The following is a 13,151-nucleotide window of genomic DNA, read 5'->3' as shown; positions in this document are numbered from 1 at the left end:
CGAGAGAAGGGCACAGGAGGGTTTTACCAACAGCACTCACATCTCGGGCAAAGCAAGCACAGGACATACAATAATACACAGAATTACTACAGCACTGCTCGCTGCACTCTGCACCCATTGCATTTCTGACTGCAAGGTCAGGACCTGCTGGCCCTGGTGTGCAGCCCACAGCGCGTGGGAACCCAGAACATCCCTCTGCTGTCCAGGACACCAGGACCCCTGCCAGGGGGCTCAGAAGCCCTGGCACGGAGCCCAGAACACCTGTGGGATTGATTATGACCCGTGGAGCAAACTACCAACCTTATCTGAAGATCAGCAAGCCACAACAGTTTAGGCAGAATAATAGTGAAGTTATCACGGGGTGGAAAAGTAGATTTTGGGGTTTTTGGTATGGGGGTTGAGGAGGCAAGATGGAGGGAACTGGGTGTGTCCAGCCTTTCTCCTTCTTCTTCTTCTTGGCCTCCACCTTCTGCTGTGATGTTGGCACTCACGCTTTGGTTTAGAGTAGAAGCTCACTGTCTAACACAGGTGATGGGTATTGGAAAGTCATTGTCAACATTGTACACGTAGTTTGTAGGATAAAGATATAACACTGCCCTGGGGGCAGGCAGAGTGCCTGGAACTGTCCTGCTGGATGGACCACAGCAGGGCAGGAGAGAATTTTTTATAGATAAGAAACAATAAACAACCTTGAGACCGAGAAATGAAGAGCTCTGACTCCTCCTTCAAGCCCAGGCTGGGAAAAGAGACTTTGGAACTCTTCTCGGGGTCACTGTGAGCAGCTAAAGATCCCAACACCAGCGCAGGGGGCTCAGACCTTGTACAGCTTTGAGCCCAACACTTCCAGTGGCACTGAGTGTCCCAGAACTGGGAGTGACCCTGATGGAGACCCCCCTGCTGCTCTGCATTTTGGGGGTGAGGCTGCTCTCCCATTCCCAAGTCCCAGCAGGAGCAGACACAGGGAGGAATTAGCTGGTGCTGAGGACCCCATACCAGCAAGGGCTGGCTGCTTCCCAGGAACAGCAAAGAGCAGCCAAACGGGTTGGCAGCTCACTGAGGGCAACAGCAACCAGACATGTCCTTGCATCAATAGCCTACAAAATATCTACTTGAATAAAACAGTTGCAATTGATTGAAGCACCCATAAAATGGTCAAATACCTCAGTTTTACCTTCATGCTTTGTAACACTAATCCAAAGAACTGGCATTTACAGCTAAGTGGGCAAAAATGTTGGTGTTTTCCTCACTCCAACTTTTATTATTCTATTCCAGGAGGAAAAGTTCCTGAAAATGACAACTGTACCATGACATTTTGCAGAATGGAATGTTCTTTTTAAAAACATCACAATTCAACCTCCTGCTTTTCATTTTATTCTCTGTGACATGTGACACCATGGAAGTCTTGTGTATAATCTTAGAGTCAAGAAATCAGAAGAAAAATCATTTGACAAAGGTCAAGGGAAGCAAACAGGAGGTGTTCCTCTCTAAGAGGTTTCTAGGCTCAATCACAGACACATCTGTCACACTTCCAGGAGCCTGCTAATAACTGAGGGTCTGGGATGGTTTGGTGGATCCATCCTCAAGACTCCAGCAGCTCATTTTCACTGTGCTGTTATTTTCATTTGCAGATGAAGAACAAAGCAGACAGGCTGTAATTACCCCAGAGGAAAGCTGTGGATGAATTAAGGCTCCATCTCCCAGCACCAGCATCATATCCAGTGAGCCAGTACACCTCTCTTGGCTGGAAAGCAGCTGGGAGGAGGTAAAAGCCAAAGAAAACCTTCCATCCAGGGAATTTTCAACAGAGTCCCTTTAGCATAAGGCCAGCAAGGCCCAGAGGTGCCCCTTCCCATCCCTACTCTGATGCCCTGGTTTCACTTTTGAGGCTGACAATGGGATAAAGGGAAGACACAGCATGTGTTTAAAGAAAACATGTGGAAATCTGAATTATCCATGTGTTCCATGGCTGCTTCTGTATACATGTAAAGCCTACCAGCTTTGCAAACTCAACCTGCCTTGCCCTGAGGATGTTAAAAATACGTTTCCCAAAAAACCCTACCCCACTATAGATAGCACTAAATATAGGCTTTAATTCAAGATTTTGCTAGCACCTCCTGGTTATTATGAATACAAGAATCTGCACAGCTTGAAGATAGGCTTTAGAGGTTTTGTCTCCTCTAAAAATAAAATGATTGTCAGACACAACCATATTAAAAGCCATAAATACCCAAAATCTTCATTCTGCAAGTAAATTGCATCTCGCTGCAGACAGGAATACAGCACTCTTTTGGCAACAGCAGGATTTAGAAAGTGAAGTACTAATTCTTCATTTGGAAGAACTATAAAGTCTTTTGTTACAGCAGGCTGAGACACAGCCCAGAAGCTGAATAACCAGGAGATAAAGAAAGCTCTGAAGATCAACTCTCCCAGATACAATTTCCTGGTCAGTGTCATTCAGCAGTGGGAGGAAAGGGATAAATCCACTCAGCAATCCCATCTCTGCAGCTGCTCCCACAATAAACCAATCTCAAGCTAAAAGTCACTATGGGCATCACCTGCAATTTCTCCACAAACACAGATAAAAAAGGGAATTTTGCTGGATCTTTCTCTTGTGAAAAGGCACTTGGAGCTGCACTAAAGCCAAACCCCAAAGCTGTGGGAGGATCTGAGCTCTGCCCCAGCTATCAGACAGCAGATCTGCAAACCCATCCCCTGGCATGTGCACACTCAGGCAAATCAGCAATGCTGCGCTTCCAGTCAGACCCACCACAGCGAGAGGCTCCTGCATTCCCACACGGAGCCCCTATGGAACCCCAAAAACCTCCTAAGGCCCTGACAGCACCCATATCCATGTGGGCCACTTGGAGCAGCAGCACACTCTGCACCAGGGACAGCCTTTGTGGCACTGGGACAGTTTGGATCCGAGGCCAGGACTCAAAGGAACAACCTCAGCACCTCCTCCAGGGGAACATCTGCAGTGATGCAGGAGTTTGAGCACACAGCCCCTTACAGAGCCCTGAAACCAAGCCCAGCATCCCATCAGCCTGGCACCTCCTCCTATGGGACACACAGCTTTTGCCAAGCTTTCGACAAGCCTGTAGAAATCTCATTTGGACACTTCTGGCAATCCTAATTCCCCCAGAGAACGGCCTCACAAACGCAACTGGGGGATGGTGCAGAACAGCCAGAAGCAAGCTGCAGCCTGCAAACCCTTTGGAGATAAAATTCTGAACCCCAAGGAAAAGATCTGGCTTTCTGGTCCATCAGAATAACCTCTTATTTCCCAAGCAAGCCAGCAGAGGGCACAGAAAGACTGCGGTGAAAGCCTCTGCTCTGCCACTGCGAGGCTGACACGAGCCCAGAGGCTCCGAGGTGCTCCTGGTCACGGCCCTGGGACAAGCAGGGATCTCTGCCAGAAATACACCTGACATTTATTTCTGGGTCCTAAAAACCCCAAACTGATACCTGAAATACGAATTCAGATGCCCATTTTGCAACCTCTCCTCACGGCACTCCAAAGGAGGTATCAAATCACCCACAAACCCCGTCCATGGACACACCAGCCAGTTTGGAACCCTGATGGAAGGCTGGAATTGCAAAATACATGATATCAAAGCTGCTTTCCATCTAAACATCATCTCAAGCTACTGGAAATGCTCAAAGACAACTCCTGGGGCTATGCCTGACTTCCTGCAGCAGCAGTTTCCCTGTTGGGATGCTGTGGTGTTTTTAGAGGTTGGAGGAGGATAATTCACTTCAGTGGAGTCATGAAAAATGAAACTCTGTCCAAAACCTAGTGAAACCTCCATGACATCTTTCACTCCATATCTCATGTCTCAGAACAAGGATGGCATTGTGACTCCAGAGCTGCAGCAGTTTGAATGGAGTAATGCATTTTCCACTGACAATTTGTTTTGACCTTTACTGTTCTTCCGATTCTTAAAAACATTTTATCTCCACTGTTTCACAAGTTCCCAGAACACAGGAGAATTTGGGATGGGGTCTGAAAGCAACTATCAGGGATGTGCTTTTCTACTTTTCTGTATCTGCTTTTCTTAAATACTGCTGCAATGCTATTTCCTTTAAAGCACCAGGATCAAATCCTACCAAACTACTTGCCCATATCATCACTCAGCCCCTGCCCAGACATATTAGAATTTTAAAGGCAAGATCAGGAAAGCAAAAACCAGGTGCATTAATTGCAGATACAACTAAACAGATTTACTTACTGACAGAACCAATGTACAGATCATCCCCTAAATCCCACTCCAGCATCCCTTGTGCTACCCCAGCCTCAGTTTCTCACACCATCTCCCCACAGGAGTCTCTGTGGGAACAGGCACTTTTATGCTTTTCTTGGGGTAATGTTTAAGTTGTTTGGGAAATACTTTCTGCCCCACTCCGCTCACACACTGTAAAACTGCTGGGAACTTGCTCAGGGCAGCTGGCCTGGCCAAGCCACCCCATCCTGGCAGCACTTTCTCCTGCCTGTGGTTGAGCACTTCCCTTGAAATACAAATCCTACAGTTAATCAGAGCAGCCTGGAGTGGAGGCAGCAGGACCAGTGACTGTCCTGAGAAACAGGTGCCAGCAAAGAGATGGACTGAGCCCTAAAACAATAAGAGGCTGGAGTTTGCTGCTACTGTCACGCTCGGGCTGAAGTTACTCCTCTCCCATGTTTATTTTTGGTGAAGTGTTTCCGAGTGCCGCTCCCTGATGGGAGATAGGCGAGCAAATCCCTGGGGTATCTCAGGTCATTTGTTACTGGAGCTGCTGGCAGACACTCCAGGGCTGTTCCTGCCCAGGAGATCCCTCCAGCAGCCTCCCTCTGCTCTGGGTTTGGTGCCACCACTCAATCACTGTGCATTGCCAGACCTGCAGCAGGAGTTCCTGGGGTGCAGGAGGTGTCCAGAACCCAGTGGGGGCTGTGTGCTTTCCCTCCCCCTGCTGCAGCCCCTGCCCAGGAGGCAGTCAGCCCTCCCTGCCACAGGAAGCCTCAGCAGCCCGGAGGCCGTGTGCTATCGCCACGCTCCTCGGGAACTCGGGGGAGGTTTCCTGTCCAGTTATCTCAAGCACCATACTTCAATTTCTTGGTCATGTTAGTAAGCTGCAACAGCTGAGCTGGGACTTAGGGCATCTCCTGTTCACACAGCTGAGCTGGGAGAGCGCTGGGATTGTGCCTGAAAGCATTGGGACCAGACAGGCAGGCCCTGCCCTCCCAGCAGGGATGTGGCTGCTCCAGGAGAAGAGTGCTTGTATTTCCCTCTGCTCCACTCCATCCTTTCATGCCTCTCTCATCTTGCTCCTGCCCAGAATACTTTCAGCTTGGTCCCTGTGAAGGGATATCAAACCACAGCTCTCCTAAGCTCCTCCTAAAAATGTTTCTTCCAGAAACCCCAAGAAGTGACCAACCACTACTCCCTCCTCTGGAGTGCCTGGGATTACACAGAGAGCTTCTGTAACTCTTTGTATTACAAAGAAACAGCAGAAAAACAAAACCAGGAATAACTAACAATACTGCTGCCTGTTTTAGCCGTGAGTCAGAAGTTCAGATTTTTCCCCCAGCATTTCTAATCTGCTGCCAATTATCAAACACTTCCCCTCTTGGCTCGGAAGTTACTGTGACCCCTCTTCCAACAGGCAGCATTGTCACCACCTCTGGAATATCTCTTGTCTCTCCAAACCCAATAGGAAAAGAGAAAATTTCTTCACAAATCAACCTTATTTTTCTACCTGGCACGTTGAAAAAAGAAAAAGTCCTCATTCCAGCCTCAGCTAACCAGCAGGTACCCAAAAGAACCCTAAAGCTGGGCGTCATGCTGGCTCCACAGGACTTCTGAGGTCTCATAGAAATAAGCTGGACAAGACAGATTTGTAACACCCAGAATCTAGTTGAAAATGCAGTGTCCACTTACATGTTCTGAGGATTTTAAGGGCTTTGAAAGACTTGCTTGTACCAGACAAGAGTGTCCTGCCATGACTGGAGCCACTAGCATTGCCCACCTCTCATTCATCACCCACCCCATCACTCCTACAACTCTTTAAGGTGAGGAATCACAGAGGTCAAAGTGCAATTGCCAAGTTCTGTTTGCCCACAGCACACTTAAAAACTCTCAGTTTGCTAAAACCCCTCTTCTTAGGAGCTTCTACTTCCAATGAACCTAAATGCAGAGAGGAAAAAAACTAAAGCTAGTGTCTAGGAATACATAAAACTGCTACACCCTCTTCAAGAGACACTGATACACACGAAGGGTCTTAGGAGAAGCAGCTCTGCAGGTTTAAGAGCTCAGACTCAGACTGATCTAAGAGCTTTGTCTGCTGCCACTATTCACAGAACAACCTCCTTAGCTGCAAATCCCAATGAGGGATGTAAAAAAATGCTTTCCAGCGCAAACCAGCTTTTTGAGATGTACAACAACGGAGTCTTATTGCAAACCTTACAAAGCTGCTCCTACCTTGCCATTTTTGAGGCGTCCAGAAGAGACAATCCTCGAGACATGCACCTGGAAGGGCCTGCACTCCGTGCTGCAGTCAAACTCTTCCACTCTGTCCATGACCTCCACAGAGTTTTGTTCCACAAATGAAGCAGTTCCCCGCTTTTTAATGCGGCCACCAGGCTGTTCCAAACCCTGCCTTTTCACTGTGGAACACTTCAAAAAAGTCACTACAGAAAAGTCCACGTTGGCAACTGCGGAACAGCCCATGTCCGCAGCATCCAGAATATTCTCAGGAATGTCGTGAGAAGGTGGCAGGTCCCTGCCTGTGACCTGACTCTTCTCCAGAGTACTGACACTGTCTTGGTTCTCTTCAGTCACAGCTGCCTGGGGAAGGTGGATCAGAGCCTCAGGTGCTGCAGAGAAGTCACCATTGGCAGCTGAGGAATGGTCCAAGTCCACAGCACCCAGCTCATTCACAGGAAGATCAGGAGAAGGTGGTACATCCCTGCCCACAGCCTGTGATGTCTCTGGACTACTGCCCGAGTCCTGAATCCCAAGCTCACCTCCCAACAAGTCTTGCAAAGGCAGCTCAGGGTTTCTCAAGTCCTGATTATCCAGTTCTGTCCTTGAAATTTCCTGAGCCGCAGCTGGAGATGGATCCACGTCTTTAGCAATCGCTGGGGCACAAGCAACGTCCTCAGTATCAAGTTGAGTCAGTGATGTCTGTGCAAGGTGGGCCTGAGCCTCAGTCACTGCAGGAAAGGCACCATCAGCAGCTGGAGAGCAGCCCAGGCCTGCAGCATACAGATTACTGACAGGAAGATCTGGAGAAGGCGCCAGGTCCCTGCCCACGACCCTCTCCAGGGTACTGCCAGTGTCTTGAAACTCCAGCTCACTTCCAGACAAGTTTTGCAAAGGCAGCTCAGGATTTCTCAAGTCCTGATTATCCAGTTCTGTCTCTGAAAGCTCCTGAGCAACTGTTGGAGATGGATCCATGTCTTTAGCAACCACTGGGGCACAAGTCACATCTCCAGAATCAAATTTAGTTGGTGATGCCTGTGGAAGGTGAGTCTGCACTTCAGTTTCTGCAGAAAAGTCCCCACTGGCAGCTGGAGAACAGGCCAGGTCCACAGTATCCAGACTATTCACAGAAAGATCATGAGAAGGTGGCAGGTCCCTGGCCATGACCTGGGTCTTCTCTGGATTAGTGCCTAAGTCCGCAATCGGTTCAGCCAGAGTCATCTTTGGAAGTTCAATCAGATCCTCAGAGGGGTCTTTGCTGTTCAGCTCAGTGAAAGAACCATCTGCAAGCTCTGCCAGTTGGGACATGGATGGCTCTGGCCCAAAGGGAGAAGGTGAGGTTTCATTTAGCCTGTCATTGCCACTGTCCAGGCCAGAGGAACCAAGGCCTTTCAGCCCATCTGTGGTTTTGCAGTGCTGCAGGGGCTCCTTCCCCCCCAAACTCTCAAAGCTCAGGTTCTCCCACGTGCCCGAATCCGGGGACTGCAGGCAGGCTCCCACCGTGCAGAAGGCCTTGGCACTCTCGTTCTCGATAACCAAGCCCTCTCTGGGGGAGGCCACGTCCTGCCTGCGGCCCCGGAAACTGCGCTGAGGCCTCTTCTCATCGGGGGAGAACGCCCTCGAGGAGCCTCGCAGCCGCCGAGCCGCCTCGGCCACGCTGCTTAAGAACCTCACAACACCCCCAAAGTGAGTGGCTTTGGCAGCACCATTTGATTTTTTTCGCTGGCTGAGATTTTCCTCACATCTTGTATCAAAGTCAAAGTAAGAAGCGGAATGATCAGTTGTATTTTCCATGTTCTGGAAATTGGTTTCAGCCCTTTGATCTGGGAGCTTTGAATTATCTTTGCTAGCTAATGAAATTCCTTTCAGATAGCTCCAGACATCAGAGCTCCTTCCTCTCCTGCTCTCCTGTGGGAGCACAGCACACCTCTTTTGATTGTCCCCTTCTGTAATTGCAGGACTCTTAACATGCTCAAAATTCATAGACTCGCTCTTCCTGGCCGGTATTCTGTGGCAGTTACCATCATTATCCTCACCATGTAATCTGCCACTGATATCCCTGAGACATTTACTTTCAGTGGCATCGAGTTCAGGAATGCTGATGTTCAGCTCTATGTCCTCAAAAGAAGAGTCCAAATCCTCGATGTAGCCCGCGTAGGAGTGGCGGGAGGGCCTCCGGCCATCGCCCAGCTTCCTAACCCTGTAGACAGCTCTCTGCCCACTGCCATGAAGGTCCTCCTCAGGGTCACACACGTCCTGCACTCTGGATGCTCTCAAATCCACGTTCTTGGGTGTCCTGGAGGATCTTCCCTTTTTTGACGAGCGTACCCTGTCCATGAAGGATGGCTTTTTTAATTCTGACGCCTCAGAGGCAACTCCCAACAGAATCATGGACTGGGGCCTGTCTTTATTCGTAGAGAGTCCTTTCCTTCGTCTGACGAAATTCCAGATCCGGCTGCCCTTGGTTGTCTTCTTATACCTGTGTGTTTCCTCCTGCTCACTGGGGACTGCATCGCCAGAGGCGCAGTGCTCAGCACCACAGGCCTCCAAGGCATCAGTGCTCCCTCCCTCCATGTTTCCTTGGGAAATCCTGTTGGCACATCCATTGGGAATGCTCACAGAAGCAGTACGCTGGAGGCCCTCTAGAACTTCCATTGCCCTGGCTCACAGGCTGGTTCCAGGAGTCACGGATGCATGGTCCTCAGATTGCTTTCTTCACAAGACTTTAAGGGAAAAGAACAAAGGAACGCAATTAGAGCAGAAAACTTTTAGAAGACACATTTCATAAAGCATCACCAGTCAAACCTTATCCCAGCAGTGGTGGTGGTTTTCCCCACTGATTCCAGGGAGGCTGAAATTTTGCTTCCAAACCATATAAATTTTAAAGCTACTTAAATCTGCTTTAAATGACTGAACACTCAGTGACCACAAATAAACTTCCTGCACTAATAAAGTTACCACAAAATATGCTCAGAATCCCATGAATCACATCTTCATTTTGCAAGCCGTGGAGACTCAAAATGCATTAGAGTCCATGGCAGAGAGGAGAGAGGAAATTCCAGTCAGTGCCCCTGCACATGTCACTGTCATCTCCACCATCCCCATCTGCCAGGAACCGGCACCACGCTCCCAATAGCTCAGTCTCTCCAGGCAGCCATTCAAAGAAAAGTCAGGATGAGCCTTTTCCTGGAAGCAATGCAACTCTAAAATACTACAACATCAGAAAACTCGCGGAATATCCAAGCCAGGTTTTTCATACAGTAGTGATGGCACCAGCATGGGAATCCCTCCTGGCACTGGTCTGCTCAATGAAAGCTGCTTGGCCACCACTCAATACTACAAAAAACATGTTCCCCTCAAGTGAGTTCTAGTGGACAGGATTAAAAATCCAGTTCCTCCATCCAGAGCAGCAATGGAAACCTCTCTGAACCAGCTGTGGGAATACAGCTGAACTCCTGCTCAGCTCCTAAAGCTTCCCTTCCACCAGAACACATCTACCCTGTCTCGATATTACAGCTTAATGGGGCTTGGTCTGCTGGTCCTGGGTTTGCTGTCTACAAAGCAGAAATACATGCCAGGCACTCAACGGGGTTCAATTCCCTCAATTTCCAATCCTACCCTTAGGAGGAAGAAGAAAGAAATGGTGAGCCCCCAAGACATGGGTTTGACAATGGAGAAACTCTCCACTTTCCCCCAAGCAGCAGGAGAGCCACACTAGGACTGTGAACAGGCCCCAGATCTACTTAAAACATTTAAACTTGCTATTTCTGGTAAAGCTAAGGTTATTAATGCAGCAGCTACTCCCTGAGCATCTCATGATCCTTGCATTCAGTTAAATAAGTCTGTTTCGACCTTGCCACCATGTCTGCCTCCAACAAGGGACAACCCATGAAACCCCCAGGGATGGCAGAGGCACCACGGAAGCAGAGCACAGCCAAGAGAAACAACCAGCATCCCTCTTTTTTATGGACAACAGTCATCTGGCTTTCCACGAGCCCTGCCACAGGGCTTGTGCCAAGCATTTTTGGCAGTAGCTGTGCTTAGGGTAGCAGAAATGAGTGTTTGCTGCTGTGGTGGGCTGCCAGATGTCCACTCACTGTGCTGCCCACCCGAGGCAAGGGGGGAAATCAGAGGAAAAAGCCGATGGGCTCTTATAAAAATACAGTGACCCCTTTCCAATCCTTGGCAATTTGATTTATTGCCAACCGATCGGGATAAGGAGAAACAAAGATAAAACTAACACCATGTCTTACCCCCACCCACCATGGCTCAACTTCCCCATCTTCTGAGGGGATTTACCTCCCACCAAGGGGTGCAGAAGGATTGGGAACTGGGACAGGTACGGTTGGGACATGATAGTTGTCCTTCCTTCCTTCTCACACTTATCTCAGGCTCCTGTGGGGCCTTCACAGGCCACGGCTCCCGTCAGGAGAACTGCTCCTGTATGGGGCCTCCAGTCGTTACAATTTCTGCCAGGAATCAGCTCCACAGGATACAATTCCTACCCAGAACATCCCCCTCCTCCTGTGTGGAGCCTCCAGAGGTCCCGTTGCTGCATTGTGGAGCCATCACAGGTCCCGCTGCCGTCAGGAGAAGCTGCTCCTGTGTGGGGCCTGCACAGGCCACAACTCCTGCCAGAGATCAACCCCTGTTCAGCACCTCATCCTCACCATCTTCACCAGCCTCAGTGCTCACAGAGCTGCTTCTCACCTTTTTGTATCTCCCCTTCACTCCTCCTGGCCATTTTTGCCCTTTATTAAAAGGCAAAAAAGCACCTCACCATGTGAGGCACTGCTGGCTCTGCTCTGGGCTGTGATGGAGACACTGGTGGCACTGCCTGTGCCCAACACACCCCACAGTAACACAGCCTAAATGGGCACTGCCAGATACACCCCACAGTGACACAGCCTAAATGGGCACTGCCAAACACATCCCACAGTGACACAGCAACACTGGATACAGCCAAATACACCCCACAGTGACACAGCCTAAATCTGCACTGCCAAATGCATCCCAGAGCTACACAACATCACTGTGCACTGCCAAATACACCCCACACTGACACAGCCTAAATCTGCACTGCCAAACTCACCCCAAAGTAACACTACCTAAATGGGCACTGCTCAACAAACCCCACAGTTGCACAGCCTAAATGGGCACTGCCAGATACACCCCACAGTGACACAGCATCACTAGATACAGCCAAACACACCCCACAGTGACACAGCCTAAATCTGGACTGCCAAATACACCCCACAGTGACACAGCCTAAATCTGCACTGCCAGATACACCCCACAGTGACACAGCCTAAATGAGCACTGCCAGATACACCCCACAGTGACAAAGCCTAAATGGGCACTGCCAGATACACCCCACAGTGACACAGCATCACTAGATACAGCCAAACACACCCCACAGTGACACAGCCTAAATCTGGACTTCCAAACACACCCCACAGTGACACAGCCTAAATCTGCACTGCCAGATACACCCCACAGTGACACAGCCTAAATCTGGACTGCCAAATACACCCCACAGTGACACAGCCTAAATGAGCACTGCCAAATGCATCCCAGAGCTACACAACATCACTGTGCACTTTCAAATACACCCCACAGTTACATATCCTGATGGAATACTGCCAAATACACCCCACACTGGCACAGCCTAAATTTGCATTGCCAAATACACCCTATGGTGACACAGCCTAAATGGGCACTGCCAAATATACCTACCCCATAGCTGCACAGCATCAGTGGATACAGCCAAGCACGCCCTACAACTTCACAACCTAAATGTACACTGCCAAATACACCCCACAGTGACAGAGCCTAAATCTGCACAGCCAAATACACCCCACTCAGTTACACATCCTGAAGGAATACAGCCAAACACATCCCACAGTGACACAGCTTAAATGGGCACTGACAAATACACCCTACAGCTGCACACCCTAAATGTACCCTATCAAATACACCCCACACAGTTACACATCCTGAAGGAATACAGCCAAACACATCCCACAGTGACACAGCTTAAATGGGCACTGACAAATACACCCTACAGCTGCACACCCTAAATGTACCCTATCAAATACACCCCACACAGTTACACATCCTGAAGGAATACAGCCAAACACACTCCACAGTGACACAGCCTAAATGTGCCCTGCCAAATACAGCCCACAGTGACACAGCAACACTGGATACAGCCAAGCACACCCTCCAATTACACACCCCAAATGCCCACTGCCAGATACACCCCACAGCTCCCCAGCCCAGCCACCACTGCCACACACCCCATGCACTCCTACAACTCAGCGGGCACCTCCAGTCTCACCCCAGTTACCCAGCCCAAGCACAGTGCTTGATGCTCTGCTCTAGCTGTCTCTTTACTCAGCCTCCTGTACCCACCACCGTGGAGGTTTTAAGAGAGAACCTCCTTCCCCAGGCACTTTTGGGCCTCAACACCACCTGCCTCCATTTAAACCCTGCAGCAGAAATTCACGCTGGAGCTGTGCTGCCATGGGTCCCTGCAGAGACCATAGAAGGTTTTGTTCCCAAAAAACCAAGGGTTGAGCAGGACAGTTCCTCCATCTGGTGCCTGAGGAGGAGACCAGCTCCTCATTTCTCAGGCTGTCACTTTGGGATGTGAGTTATTCCCAGACATTCCTGCCGCAACTTCAAGACTAA

General features: G+C 49.5%; 1 protein-coding gene across 1 annotated transcript in view; it reads right to left on the bottom strand.

Annotated features, from left to right (window-relative positions):
• Positions 1 to 6,437: 6,437 nt before the first annotated feature.
• Positions 6,438 to 13,151, bottom strand: part of LOC115948743 — a 26,996-nt gene continuing 20,282 nt past the window's right edge. The window contains exon 2 of the mRNA XM_031063389.1: positions 6,438 to 9,181. Coding sequence (XP_030919249.1) covers positions 6,438 to 9,113 — 2,676 coding nt within the window. The 5' untranslated portion in view covers positions 9,114 to 9,181. The remainder of the gene's footprint in view (positions 9,182 to 13,151) is intronic.

Source organism: Geospiza fortis, unplaced genomic scaffold (genome assembly GCF_000277835.1).
Source record: "Geospiza fortis unplaced genomic scaffold, GeoFor_1.0 scaffold117, whole genome shotgun sequence".
NCBI lineage: Eukaryota > Metazoa > Chordata > Aves > Passeriformes > Thraupidae > Geospiza > Geospiza fortis.
The sequence above is the reverse complement of the archived record's forward strand: the minus strand, read 5'-3'. Positions and strand labels throughout refer to the sequence as shown.